Below are 15,045 nucleotides of genomic sequence, written 5' to 3' on the forward strand. Positions count from 1 at the left end.
TAGTGTGTTGTTGGATTCTGTTTGCTAGTTTGTTGAGGATTTTTGCCTCTATATTCATCAGTGATATTGGTCTGTAATTTTCATTTTTTGTAGTATCTTTGTCTGATTTTGGTATCAGGGTGATGGTGGCCTCATAGAATGAGTTTGAGTGTTCCTTCCTCTGCAATTTTTTGGAAGAGTTTGAGAAGGATGGGTGTTAGCTCTTCTCTAAATGTTTGATAAAATTCACCTGTGAAGCCATCCAGTCCTGGACATTTGTGTTTTGGAAGATTTTAAATCACAGTTTCAATCATTACTTATGATTGGTCTGTTCATATCTTCTATTTCTTCCTGGTTCAGTCTTGGAAGGTTATACCTTTCTAAGAATTTGTCCATTTCTTCTAGGTTGTCCATTTTATTGGCATAGAGTTGCTTGTAGTACTCTCTTATGATGCTTTGTATTTCTGCGGTGTCCATTGTAACTTCTCCTTTTTCATTTCTAATTTTATTGATTTGAGTCCTCTCCCTGTTTTTCTTGATGAGTCTGGCTAAAAGTTTATCAATTTTGTTTACCTTCTCAGAGAACCAGCTTTTAGTTTTATTGATCTTTGCTATTGTTTTCTTTGGTTCTACTTCATTTATTTCTGCTCTGATCTTTATGATTTCTTTCCTTCTACTAACTTTGGGTTTTGTTTGTTCTTCTTTCTCTAGTTCCTTTAGGTGTAAGGTTAGATTGTTTATTTGAGATTTTTCTTGTTTCTTGAGATAGGCTTGTATTGCTATAAACTTCCCTCTTAGAACTGCTTTTGCTGCAACCCATAGGTTTTGGATTGTCATGTTTTCATTGTCATTTGTCTCCAGGTATTTTTTGATTTCCTCTTTGATTCCTTCAGTGACCTCTTTGTTGTTTAGTAATGTATTGTTTAACCTCCATGTGGTTTTTTTTTTAATGTTTTTTTCCCTGTAATTGATTTCTAATCTCATAGTGTTGTGGTCGGAAGAGATGCTTGATATAATTTCAGTTTTCTTAAATTTACCAAGGCTTGATTTGTGACCCAAGATGTGGTCTATCCTGAAGAATGTTCCATGTGCACTTGAGAAGAAAGTGTAATCTGCTGTTTTTGGAAAGAATGTCCTATAAACATCAATTAAATCTATCTGGTCTATTGTGTCATTTAAAGCTTCTGTTTCCTTATTAGTTTTCTGTCTGGATGATCTGTCTATTGGTGAAGTGAGGTGTTAAAGTCTCCCACTATTACTGTGTTACTGTCAATTTTCTCTTTTATAGCTGTTAGCAGTTGTATTGAGGTGCTCCTACGTTGGGTACATATATATTTTTAATTGTTATATCTTCTTCTTGGGTTGATCCCTTGATCATTATGTAGTGTCCTTCCTTGTCTCTTGTAACATTCTTTATTTTAAAGTCTATTGTATCTGATATGAGTATTGCTACTCCAGCTTTCTTTTGATTTTCATTTGCATGGAATATCTTTTTCCATCCCCTCACTTTCAGTCTATATGTGTCCCTAGGTCTGAAGTGGGTCTCTTCCAGACAGCATATATGTGGGTCTTGTTTTTGTATCCATTCAGTGAGCCTGTGTCTTTTGGTTGGCGCATTTAATCCCTTCACGTTTAAGGTAATTATCGATATGTATGTTCCTATTACCATTTTCTTAATTGATATGGGTTTGTTTTTGTAGGTCTTTTTCTCCTCTTTTATTTCCCACTTAGAGAAGTTCCTTTAGCATTTGTTGTAGAACTGGTTTGGTGGTGCTGAATTCTCTTAGCTTTTGCTTGTCTGTAAACTTTTGATTTCTCCATCAAATCTGAATGAGATCCTTGCCAGGTAGAGTAATCTTGGTTGTAGGTTCTTCCCTTTCATCACTTTAAATGTATCATGCCACTCCCTTCTGGCTTGTAGAGTTTCTGCTGAGAAATCAGCTGTTAACCTTATGGGAGTTCCTTTGTATGTTATTTGTCATTTTTCCCTTGAAAAATTCAATAATTTTTCTTTGTCATTAATTTTTGTCAACTTGATTACTGTGTGTCTCGCTGTGTTTCTCCTTGGGTTTATCCTGCCTGGGACTCTCTGCACTGCCTGGACTTGGGTGGCTATTTCCCTTCCCATGTTAGGGAAGTTTTAAACTATAATCTCTTCATATATTTTCTCGGGTCATTTCTCTCTCTCTTCTCCTTCTGGGACCCCTATAAAGTGAATGTTGTTGTGTTTAATGTTGTCCCAGAGGTCTCCTTGGCTGTCTTCATTTCTTTTCATTCTTTTTTCTTTATTCTGTCCTGTGGCAGTGAATTCCACCATTCTGTCTTCCTGGTCAGTTATCTGTTCTTCTGTCTCAGTTACCCAGCTATTGATTCCTTCTAGTGTATTTTTCATTTCAGTTCTTGTATTGTTCATCTCTGTTTGTTCTTTAATTCTTCTAGGTGTTTGTTTTTAATTATTCTAGGTGTTTGTTCTTTAATTCTTCTAGGTCTTTGTTAAACATTTCTTGCATCTTCTCAATCTTTTCCTCCATCTTTTTCCGAAGTCCTGGATCATCTTCACTATCATTATTCTGAATTCTTTTTCTGCAAGGGTGCCTATCTCCACTTCATTTAGTTGTTTTTCTGGGGTTTTATCTTGTTCCTTCATCTAGTACAAAGTCCTCTGCCTTTTCATTTTGTCTGTCTTTCTGTGAATGTGGTTTTCCTTCCACATGCTGCAGAATTGTAGTTCTTCTTGTTTCTGCTCTTTGCCCTCTGGTGGATCCATGCTCATAATTTTTAATTCACTAAAATTAAAAGATCATAAAACTCAATATAACAGAAAAAAAGGGGTAGAGTGTGAATGAACAAAGAACTTTGTCTCATATTTCGAGGCAGTTTCAAAAGCAAAACTATATAGAAAACAGTGTGGGCCTTAGCAAGGCATACAGTATAGTCCTCCATCCCCCAATCCATGACATTTTAAACCATTTCAAATGATCTTTCAGGCAGCCTTTAAGAGAAGAGAACATTCAAACGGAAATCGAGCAAATCTCAGCAGATATGAGACCTGACATCAAGAGACCTGATCAAGAAAGCCTTTATGAAGCAGTCCAATTTAAATTACATCGAAATTACTGCTTAAGTTATGAGTAGGAGTTAGAAAAAGGTAGGAAAAGTCCTCCCAGCAAGAGCAATAACATGTACAAAGACCCTAAGGCAGAAAGGAGGAAGGCAAGTTTGAAGATGTGAAAAGGTCAGAAGGGCGAGAACACAAACAAAATATCCAAATAGTGATGATTGAGATTTTCTAGCGAGGTAATCTTGAGCCAGATTATAGCAGGCCTCAAAGCCCATGTTAAGAATTTTGGATTTTGTTCCAAAAGTAATGGAAAATCTTTCAAGACAGGAAGAGAAAGCTTAAAATTAGAATAATCATTTAAACCATGAATCTTTTGAGAGTGTAAAGGGGGCACTATTGATAATTACACTGGTAAAACAGCCCAAAGCTGGGCTGTTTGTGGCAAACCAGGATGAGAATCATCTTTAAAAGCTCTTATATATTGGTTAATTTGCCCTCTGATGCAGTGCCTGGGAGATACATTCTGTATTCACTGTTGTCCTTCCCTGGCCAGACTCACTGAATAGAACTGTTTTCCTTTTTCTTTCTTTCATCCATTTGGCAGTTTGCTTCCACTTAGCCAATCATACCCATCCATCAAAAACATAGAAAAGTGGAACCATTTACCTCTTACATGAAGCTATATCTGACTCTCTGATCTCACTCTCATGCAGCTTTTCTTGGACTTGCTCTGATGATTTAATGAGAAGAGCATCACTGAGAATTTGATTATTCTCAAGTTGTTTGGAGTATGTTCTCCTCTCCCCACCCCACCTCACCCCCTGCTCCTCAAATTGGCAAAGAAAAAATTTGAGAGACTGAGGCTTTTCTTATACTATATTTGGCACTGCACAGACTCATGGGCAGGTCAAGAACATTGTAAAAACCCAATAAATAAGTGTTTAAATTGTCCGTCTTATTTGAAAAACAAAAGGGTGTCTGATAGAGTTCACAGATTAAGGAACCCACCTTGCTTTGAATCCTGGTTCTAGCCTCTTCTTTTCTTTCCTATGTGATCTTGGTTAGATTGCTCAAATGAACTGAATTTTAGTTTCCTTAAATGTGGAACAGGAATGATATTAAAGCCTAACAAAGAGGTTTTAAATGCAAATTAAACAGGTTTTTTAAGCACCTAGAACAATTACTCCTGCTGTTAAACCCACAAGTGGTAGCTATTTGGGTCTATTATTTTTGAGCAAATGTGCTTTTACTACATTCCTTCTGGTGTCTCTTTGCCTTAGGAATTAGGAACTTCAGTGTCAGCCTGCTGATGTTTCACTGGTCTTATCTTTACCTGCCTGTTTGTCCTAAAGGGATAGGTGAAGTTCAGTTTCTAACCCACTTTCAAGATAGTGAGCCTCAGGGAGAGGATGGGTCATTTAAGCCCACTCTACTTAAAATTCTTCTGAGATAAGACATTCAGGAGAGGAAATTATCCTGTCAGTAGCAATGTCTCCCAAGTAAAAACATGCTAAAGATTTACTTTAAAATCTGTAGGTGTGCATTCTGCCAGAGGGAGAGCTGAGGTTTATGGTGAGGAAACTGTCATGGTGGGCTTAGCCAAACAAAATAACAGAATGTAAGGCAAGATTTGGAATTGTCGTAGGGGCCTGGTATGTTCATATTAGTGTCCTGTTTTGTGAGCAGATGTCTAGCCTGCCTTGATAAGGGCTTAATAAATATGTATTGAATATATAAATTAATAGTATATTGGGGTACATGTGTCCTTTTGATTTATGGTTTTCTCAGGGTATAGGCCCAGTAGTGGGATCACTGGGTCATACGGTAGTTCTATTTGTAGTTTCTAAGGAACCTCCATACCGTTCTCCATAGTGGCTGTGTCAATTTACATTGGCACCAACAGTGCAAGAGGGTTCCTTTTTCTCCTCACCCTCTGGGGCATACTCACTCACTTGGTTATTCCTGCACTCCTTGCACACATCTAATCTGAGTAGCTGCTCTGTGACAGGGCCCATGACATTAACAGCCCTTGATTGCCAAACCATGCTTTCTCTCTCTGTGACAACCTTCACAGCAGGGGCCCTGGGGATGGGACAGTCTTCAGGTGTGGTAGACACTTGGTCTTCATTCATTTTGCTATTTAATAAATAGTGTGTGATGGCAGAAGATGACCTTGTTGCTTTCCTGCTTTGTAGCTTCCCAAGGCTCACAAATGTCCTTAGAACAAAGTAAAAGCCTCTTATGTTGGTACTCAAAGCCTTTGTGATAGGGATCCTGCCTCTCCAATATTTACCAGAACTTCTTAACTCATCTAAAATATTGAAGTAATGCCAAAATAATAATAATAATAATTAATTAATTAATAGCACATCATGAACTTTAAATATAATTAATAAGCTACAATTGCATATGCTTCTCATAAAGAGACCCCTGGGGATTGATTTTCAGTCAAGTAATCTTTTGTTTGTTTTTGAAACTTATAAAAGGCCAAGGATAATGTAGTATTCTGAGGGAATGTGTTCCCTAATCAGTAGTTTAACAGATATATATTATTCATAAAAGAGAACTCGAGACTCTCCATCTTCCTACACCAAGATCACATTTTCGAGCACATGAATAAGTTCTTACTGACTTAGTCACCTCAGAAATGTTAAGATCACTAACAGAGAACAAAGGTTAATTCTTTATATGGTTAGAGATAGAGTGTTAACTACAGACAATATATTCTGTATATTAAACTATGTTGTAATTGCTATAGCAGTGTGTTGACTATATTCAAGTGGTCCCAGAAGCTTATATTGCAAGGGTTTATATTTGGGGGGAACTTATTTTTCTCCCAGCCCTGGTTAAATTCTCAAGGCTCACAATAGTTTCCATACAAAGATAAGCCCATGTTAATACATGAATTTCAGGTAAGCATATCATGCTACAAATTTTCCCTCAGGGAACACTGTCATGGAAGGCATTACAGTAATTTTCCACCCTAGAACTCTACAATAATGTGGATTTCAGGATAGAAGCATGTAGTATTTTTTTTTTAATACTGTTTCCCAGGAGATTTTCCCAAGGATTTAGAGACCTACACTGCCCTTTGTGAGGCCGCTGCATTTTCTAATACTGCATACTCTCAAAGTTCCCTCTCAGTCAGTTGAGCACGTCCGGAGAAACAGCTCAACTAGCTGTACCTCCAATGCTGTAAAAAGAATGACATAATTATTAAGATGTAAAGAAATGTAGGACAGTGCCATTCTGTGACTTGTTTACATGAGAGACCAATAATTGTGAGTTCCTTCTCTCACTGTAGCCAAATCATTAAATCAGTCATTTTCTCTAACTGTAGCCAAATTATTGAATCATTCATTGACTTAAGTTGGATCTGCATTAAACCAAAAATGATGGATTATTCAGTCATTCTCTTTATAGATAAAAATCCTGGATGCTTTGAACTCATCTCTTTATTCTTTAAGAAAAAAAAAAGGTTCATTTTGATTTTTTTGTTTTTCCCAAGCCCCAGAGTTCAACTATGGCTAACTACCAGCAATTTAAATAGCATTTAAAAAAAAATAGCCTTAGCTTCTAGGCTTCTAACAGAGGCACTTCTAAAGTAAATCTTCCTTGGTTAACAGCTGTCAGCTATCAATGAGCTATAGGTAATTAAATTTGAAGATAGCTTTATGGCCCAGAAAAAGAGATAAAATCCTTGGACCAGAAAGGTCTTAAGTTAATGCAGTTATTGCTCCCTCTGGTATTTGAATTAATACAAGAAATTGATTATTTTCTAACGAAACAGGTAAAGAGGAGAACTGCCATTGTTTGTTACTTGCAAGTAAAATTTAGTCGAGACTGTTTTCCCAGCTCAGTTCACACTCTTGATTTTATTTCAATATACATTGGGAAGAGAAGGACAAAAAAAAAAAAAAAAAAGTTTTTTTTTTTTTTTTTTTTTTTTAAATAGCCAGACTAAACAAACCATGGTAGAAAGAGTGAGATGGTGTTAGGGGCTGTGAACACTGGAGAGATATTATCAGATATTATCAGCTAGCAAGGGTTTAAACAACAGGAAATGAAAACCTCAATTCAAGGTGCCTTAAAAAAAGCAAGGATTTTTTTTAAAAAATCATATATAACAGAAGTAATCCTGTAGTAGTATAGTTGTAGGGTTAGTGTAGACATTGAATGATTTCTTATAGAACTCAGCGTTTTTCCTAAATTTCTGCTTGCCATTCTCAGATAGCAATCTTTTTGATAGCAGCAACTGCTGAAAGTATTGTATGCTCACTTACCAATGTCCAGAGGCAGAAAAAGAAATCATCTCTTTTTTGTGCCATTTTTAAGACCCAAGAAACCTCTTCTAGTAACGTTGCAGAAGGCTTCCCTCTAAATTTCATCGGCCAGAACTAGTCACATGGTCATATTTTTAGTCATTCACTTGCTGGGGGATCTACTATGGTTGGCACATGGTTCCCTGCCAACAGGAAAGAGAAAGAAAATATCTGTTAGACAGAGGGTCAGTAATCTCTCCTGCCAAAAGGAGCACACTGATCTACTGTGTGCTGGTGGAACATCCTTTGAGCTATGTATTAACATAACCAATTTATAGATGAGAAAATCGAAACCTGGGAGAAATAAGGTCATTTTCTTAAAGTAACAGATTAGTAAGTGATGAAACTGGGATTTCAACTCAGAACTGTCTGACTCCAATTCTGTACTCTCTCCACAATATCACACTGCTGCCTGTACATCATGACTCACTTGGAGTTTCAATTACAGAGATACTCTTTTTGGACCTAATGATCAATGCATCTCTGTGTTTTGCTTTTCACTTTAGACTTACTCTTCCTCAGAGCTTCCTCAGAGCTGTCTACTCTCTGAGCTTCATATCATCCATGAGAAGAACTGGAAATCTCTCCCTGCAGATTTGATATTTCTAATGACAAATTAGTTATCTAATTTTACATGCTTGTGGGACATTTCCACTTTTACTTGAATTTAATCTATCAACACTCAAGTAATCTCTTTACCAAAGAAATTTCCCTTTTGAATCTCTCAAAATTAGTAAAGGCCACATTCATTTATCCTGTTCTTAGTTTACATCTTTGGAAGATAATTACCTCTTCCTTTTACCCAAAGACCAACTTCATATAAAATCATTCCAAATCCTTTAAGTGACCCTCACGTCAACTCCTCTCTTCCTTTCTATTTCTGGCAAATCAGGTCTTTATCATCATCATATCTGGAAGAGCATCTCTTAGTTTTCCAGTCTCACATGCCCCCAAATTATCCTGCAGACCAAATTATTATTCTTTTTTTTTTTTTTTTTTTTTTTTTTTTTTTTTTGCTGTACGCGGGCCTCTCACTGCTGTGGCCTCTCCCGTTGCGGAGCACAGGCTCCGGACACACAGGCTCCGCGGCCATGGCTCGCGGGCCCAGCCGCTCCGCGGCATGTGGGATCTTCCGGGATCGGGGCACGAACCCGTGTCCCCTGCATCGGCAGGCGGACTCTCAACCACTGCGCCACCAGGGAAGCCCATAAATATATTAATACTTATAAATCAGACAATTTAGTCTTCCATATTTTCTCCCTGTGTAAAGAATTGTTCTTCTTACTTGTCTGGCTGAAGCTTGAAGTCTTGTCCCAAGTCATAATAATAGGTAACCCATGTAACCCATGTCACTGTGAGACAGGTACTCTTTTAAGCTCTTTATGTATATTAACAATTTAAACCTCACAATACCCCTGGGATGTAGGGACTATTATTATCCTGACTTTAAAGATGAAGACACTGGAGTCTAGAGGGATAAAGGCACTGGCCAAGTATATATATAAATGAAGTGGTAGAGCCAGCATTCAGACTCCAGTGGCTGGGCCCCAGATGCCACGAACTCAGTCATATTTTACTTCTTTAATCTGTGTATTTCAATGGAGAGTTATTTATTCATGAGGTATTTGTTGAATATCTATTCTACACCCAACCAGCACCCTACAAATGATGTTTCACAGGAAAATTATGCAACCATGAATCTCCTCTATAGGATGAAAAGCAAGCTTTATTAAACACTCTGGATTTTAGGCAACATCAAAGGAGAATGTGTCTTCTCCAACCTTTGAGTGACATTTATTGCATTTTATATTCTCTCTCATGTTCTGAGCTCTTGGATTTTTTTTTCCTACTTCAACAATAACCTCTGGTCTAGCAGAGGCTAACTTTTTTCCTGAAAAACATACCTCCACTCTTTTTTGCTGTCCTCGTGAAAGAAGGTGTTCCAGTTTTTAGGCCAGTCACACCAGGGCTGCCAACTGCATCACCTGTCTGTCTGTGATATCTAGTGAGGCTCAGTAACTAGGGTAGCATGCTGCACAGTGCTCAGCATCTCAAATCTTTCATTTCCAAAGATCTGTCTTCCAGTCTCTTGTTTAAATGCTCTTTCAATGTCTTGTCTTCTTTCATGAGTTACTTCATAAGACTCTTCTTAAATACTTCAGTAACTTGTTAATGGTTTCTTCCACATAAAAAATCTTACACTTTGCTGTCACTGAGTGGAAAGAATGTCAGAGACTTTGATTTAAGATCCTGTGTTAGTAATTTTAGGAATCTAGCTCCTTAAGTTTAAAAAAAAAAAAGAAAGAAAAGAAAAAAGTAGGAAAATAGGCATCTATTTTTTTCTAATTTCATACTTTCCTGTAATTAATGATTCAGAATTGATAATACTAACAGTAATAATTATTGTAATTGACTGAATACTTCCTCTGTCACTCATTTCAAATATTTACATGTATTCTATTGATTTCCATATGGACTCTCAGTAGAAGATACCATTATTGTTGCTTTTTGCAAATGAAGAAATTAAGGCACAGAGAGGTTAAATAATTTGTTCAATGTTGCAGAGAGTTTGGTGCCACAGGTGGCTTCATAATCACTATGCTGCTCCCATAGTATCTGTAAATTTTTGGCTAGATATAAAACCATTTGAAGGGGGCTTCCCTGGTGGCGCAGTGGTTGAGAGTCCGCCTGCCAATGCGGGGGACACGGGTTCGTGCCCCGGTCCAGGAAGATCCCACATGCCACAGAGTGGCTGGGCCCATGAGCCATGGCCGCTGAACCTGCACGTCCGGAGCCTGTGCTCCACAACGAGAGAGGCCACAACAGTGAGAGACCCGCGTACCGCAAAAACAAAACAAAACAAAACAAAACATTTGAAGGATATTATGATAGACATTCTGAACTGTTGTGCCCAGAGAACAGGTTAAATTTGTTTCTTCTCTATCTTCACACATGGGATATGGCCCAGGTACTCACAGAATATAGTTTGTGGCTGCCTATAAGGACTCTTATACTTTTTAATTTTGGTTTAAATCAATCCACAGCCCTATCAGAATTTCTAGAAATGTGTTTGTGATTCAATGACTAAAAATTTAGAAATAGTTCAGCATTGAAAGAGTATCCCTGAAAGCAGACTCCTTTGTAGAGTTTGTCACTCTCTTAAGATCATAATCGAAAGAACAAAAGAACTCCTGAACCACTTGAATGGAAAAGTCTTAAATTGTGCAAAGGAGCATTTTGACTGGAAAGAAAATTAAATCTGCTATAATGATTATTGATTTTTTTTATTGTCCTGGTGCATTCATTGTCTTGAGAGTTCAGCTATAACGACACATATTTAATGTAAAAGAATTTAAGTGAACATGTGTCACTGCCCATTGAGATGATAAAAAATCTAAAAATTCAGAATATCTGAAAATTCATATTTTTCTTTTTCTTTTTTCTTTCTTTTTTTTTTTTTTTTTTTGCGGTACGCGGGCCTCTCACTGCTGTGGCCTCTCCCGTTGTGGAGCACAGTCTCCGGATGCGCAGGCTCAGTGACCATGGCTCACGGGCCCAGCCACTCCGCAGCAATGTGAGATCCTCCCGGACCGGGGCCCGAACCCGCGTCCCCTGAATCGGCAGGCCGACTCTCAACCACTGCGCCACCAGGGAAGCCCCATATTTTTCTTATTATATATACATAGGCATATTGTCATTTAAATGACATTGCCTTCTGAACGACACGTAATAAAAAAAAGGTCTGTTTCCAAGTAATTTATAGAAAAATTTATTAAACTAGTTAGAATTACGTTGAGGAAGTAAGGTAAATATTCAGGGTAGGAAACAACAATCCTAAAATGATGAACGTATTGAGTCCAACAATAAAATATTAAGAGAGTCTAGGAAGACATTCACACCATCATTGCTTTTGGTTTTTGTTCAATCTAATCACTTGCTATATTTTTTGGGGTGATTTATTTTAACAAGCTTTGAACTGATGACAAACAGTAAACAACTGAGTTGAGGTCCTAGCAAAATGTGAATAATTTTGTAATCAAGTAGTACTACTATAAACTTTAACATTGCATTTATGGATTTATTTATGTTTTAATTCAGCATAGAGGCAATAAATAAAAATATCCACTAACATAACTGTTTTAAAATTAATTTATTGTAGTAGGAAAATGTAGTTTGAATTTTTTGGTAAATATTTCCATAAGATATTTTTCATTAAAATAATGGAATCAAGATACTCAATTTTCACTTGTACTATTCACTATTTCAGAGCTTCGAGAAACCAAGACCTCTGAATACTTCAGCCTATCTCACCACCCTTTAGACTACAGGATATTATTAATGGATGAAGATCAGGACCGGATATATGTGGGCAGCAAAGATCACATTCTTTCCTTGAATATTAACAACATAAGTCAAGAACCTTTGAGTGTAAGTTTATCATTTTCATGAGGGCAATACTAAATTCCTAGGTGTCTTTTTCTTTAAAAATTTCAAGTACAATGAAAACATTATGTACTTCATTAGAACAATAGAAAATGCAGGTCATATATCAATAAATAGTTGGAAATTACTACTTATTTCAAGGACTGAAAATATAATCAATTCAATTCTCCATGTCTAGTTTCATAGTTTTTAGCCATCTAAAACTTGAAGCTAAGTGAGAAAATACTTCCCGTGTATACATATATCAAAAGGGAAAAGGAGAAACTTGGAGTATAGCATGAAAAATGGTCAGATTAAAGGACAGCGTACCTTGTCATCTGTACATAAACCAAGAAGGCCTTGAAAAGAACACAGTTATTAAATGCAGTGTTCTTTGGAAAAATGTGGCCTATACAACAGGGATTTGAACTGCATGGGTCCACTTATATGCAGATTCTTTTTGGTTGTAAATACTACAGTACTACATGATACATGATTGGTTGAATCTTTGGATGTGGAAATGGAATATAGGGTCAGTGTCCCTAACCTCTGAGTTGTTCAAGGGTTAACTATATTTATCATTCTATTTCACAGCAAGGAAATAAATTGAGCTTCATTAAAGTAAAGAAATAAAAGTAAATTAATTATAAATTTATTACAGCAAGAACACATCTGAATTTATTTGAACAGTGAGCTACAGGCTGACAATGAAAAACAAAATCATCCCCATCAGATCTGACCCAAGGCTGCAATGACTTAGCATGCTAGCACAGTATGTCAGAGAGAGAATCTTTATCCAGGTTATTTTAGCTGTTGAAGTACCTAGTCTGCAGTAAATTTACCAGCCTAGCTGTGTAGTTTACCAAAAAGATAGCAGTATAAACATAAGTTCATTGTGATATAAGCAGTTGTGAAAAGTGTACTATAAATCAGAGGGAGGGAAATATACATTATTTTGTGCACATCAGTAATTTCCTTATTTTAAAATTGTACCATTAGTAAATGAGCACATATTATAGAAAGAATTGTTGAAGGAAAAATTCATGGAAGAAACAAAAACATAATTGTTAGAATAAAGTAATAAAATCTTTATTAACTTGAGTTCATAAGATGAAAGAAGAAATTTGAAATATAAATATAGAATTAACTTAAAGAAATCTGTTAGCATAAAGTAAATGAAGAGCACTGAGCTGTCATATATACAAGTGAGATTATGCAACATTTATTTTCCTTTCTGAGCAGGTTTTCTGGCCAGCATCTGCAATCAAAGTTGAAGAGTGCAAAATGGCTGGCAAAGATCCCACAGTGAGTGCTTAAACAAAATCCCAAACTTAAATATTTGGTCTTTGAATTAATGTACCTAGAGTGCATCCAAGAATGAGACAAAGGGTATTGGTGTTTTGAATCCTCTGCTGGACACATAGTAAGAAATGTAAATGCAAAGTGATTGGAACTCTTAAACACTGTAACATAGAAATTCCTGACAGGGTAAAAATTTCCTGCTTTGCTTTCATTATTGAACCCTGACACTTTTCATGATGGATTTCAGTAATAACCCCTGTTCAAAGTGGATCCAACCTGCAGAATTCTCAGCAGGCTGCTGAAATAATGATAATTCAAGTGTCTGGAGTAGCTCCCAGATACCATGTGGGCTTTTCCAAAGAAAGATTCTCGTCAAAAGGGTAGTGGTTAGCCAGCACATTCCAGAAGCATAAATCACCAGTAATGGCTGTTATCTTTGTTAATTAAAAATAACCACAGAAACAAAAATCAAGGCAGATACAAATATCAGTAAATGTTCAGTGTGCAATACTTTTACAAAATGTATTCCATATAAAGATTCCATATAAAGAATCAAGGAATAAATCTATATTGATTTCTACAAATGACTTTCTGAAACTGACACATTAAATTATTCTTGAATATTATGAAAAATACATGGAACAGCTCTTTAATGTGCACAAGTCATTTAATGTTTATAATGAAGCTTAGATGTCATTTAGATGTCATTTAGCTTAGATGTCTCAAACTTCTTCCTTGTGGAAGAAGAAGTGTGGAAATGAAACTTTTATATTTTATTGATTCTTAGCAGTCCAGGTACAAAGTTCTGAAAAAGCCTGGCTTAAGGCAGGACTACAGCAGCCTCTGGAGTGCAGATCTCCAGGTCTCACCAGAGGGTGTTTTGGCAAGAGTGCTCACCAGGAGTGACCCAGCTCAGGGTTTCATTGTTTTAGTTTCATAATTCACCTTATAAGAGAAAATTTTAAATGGGCAAAAGGAGCTCACAGAAGTATATTTGCTACCCACAGGATCTGTTGGACCACAATCGAAAAAGAAAAAAATCCAGAAAAATGTGAAAGAAACATTCAAAAGAGTACATTACAATTGCTTTCTAGGGAAGCAATAGCAGAATGAAGTATAATGTTGTGGAAAAGGCACTTTTTATTGGTCCCCTGAAGCTATGATTTCAATAATTTTGCATGAATTAAACTACTTTCTTTCATCCTCTAATGTAGAGATTTTTCCCATTGATGTTTATGCGATCATGTCTCACCTTTTGCCACAATAATATCCTGTGGTTGTAATTACTGGATTTAATTTTCTTCAAAAAATTTCTGTGTCCCATTCATACAAACTGCCACAGGCAGAATATATAGGATTTAGATACCTTTGCACATTCTCTTTCCAAAAATCGTTGTTGATTTTCTGAAGAGTCTTAGCCAAGTCATTTGATTTCTTTCTCCCTTTGGCAAAGTAGAAATGCTCTGTTATTTGCTTTCTTATAATTAAACGTCATTAGATGAAATCTTCAATACATGCTTATGTTTTCACATAGTTTTCATGCTGTAATATCATTCATGGATATCATTATATTCTGCCATACGGCCAGTCAGAGGTAACTGGTAGTGGGCTCTGTTGTAGTACAGCCAATGCTGTTGGGTCCTGGGAAATAATAATCAAACTAACTTTCAAATATATGCTCTGTCTATGCAATAGAAGAGAATGTTGACAAATTCATCTCGCTTAATTCATGTGAGGTACTTACAAACAAGTATCCTTTAATCAGGATACCAGTGGCAGAAAAATGATGCTATATAGAAGTTCTATAGAACAACATTTTAATTACACTTCTCAATGAAACTAAATATTTAAGAATCTCTTAGCTCTTTTGGAATAAATATCATCTAATTACTTAATATTTCATTTTTTAAAATGCAGGAACTGAATATTTTAATTTGTACAAATCAGTTAATTGAAGTG

At 36.3% G+C, this 15,045-nt stretch overlaps 1 protein-coding gene across 2 annotated transcripts in view; it reads left to right on the plus strand.

Moving 5' to 3' along the window:
* Nucleotides 1–15,045, plus strand: part of SEMA3C (semaphorin 3C) — a 184,779-nt gene that overhangs the window by 83,287 nt on the left and 86,447 nt on the right. For both annotated transcript variants that reach the window (XM_082631635.1, XM_082631636.1), the window contains exons 3-4: nt 11,630–11,790; nt 13,027–13,089. In XM_082631635.1, coding sequence (XP_082487761.1) covers nt 11,630–11,790; nt 13,027–13,089 — 224 coding nt within the window. The remainder of the gene's footprint in view (nt 1–11,629; nt 11,791–13,026; nt 13,090–15,045) is intronic.

This window comes from Mesoplodon mirus (genome assembly GCF_964341445.2).
Source record: "Mesoplodon mirus genome assembly, chromosome: 9".
NCBI classification, from domain to species: domain Eukaryota; kingdom Metazoa; phylum Chordata; class Mammalia; order Artiodactyla; family Ziphiidae; genus Mesoplodon; species Mesoplodon mirus.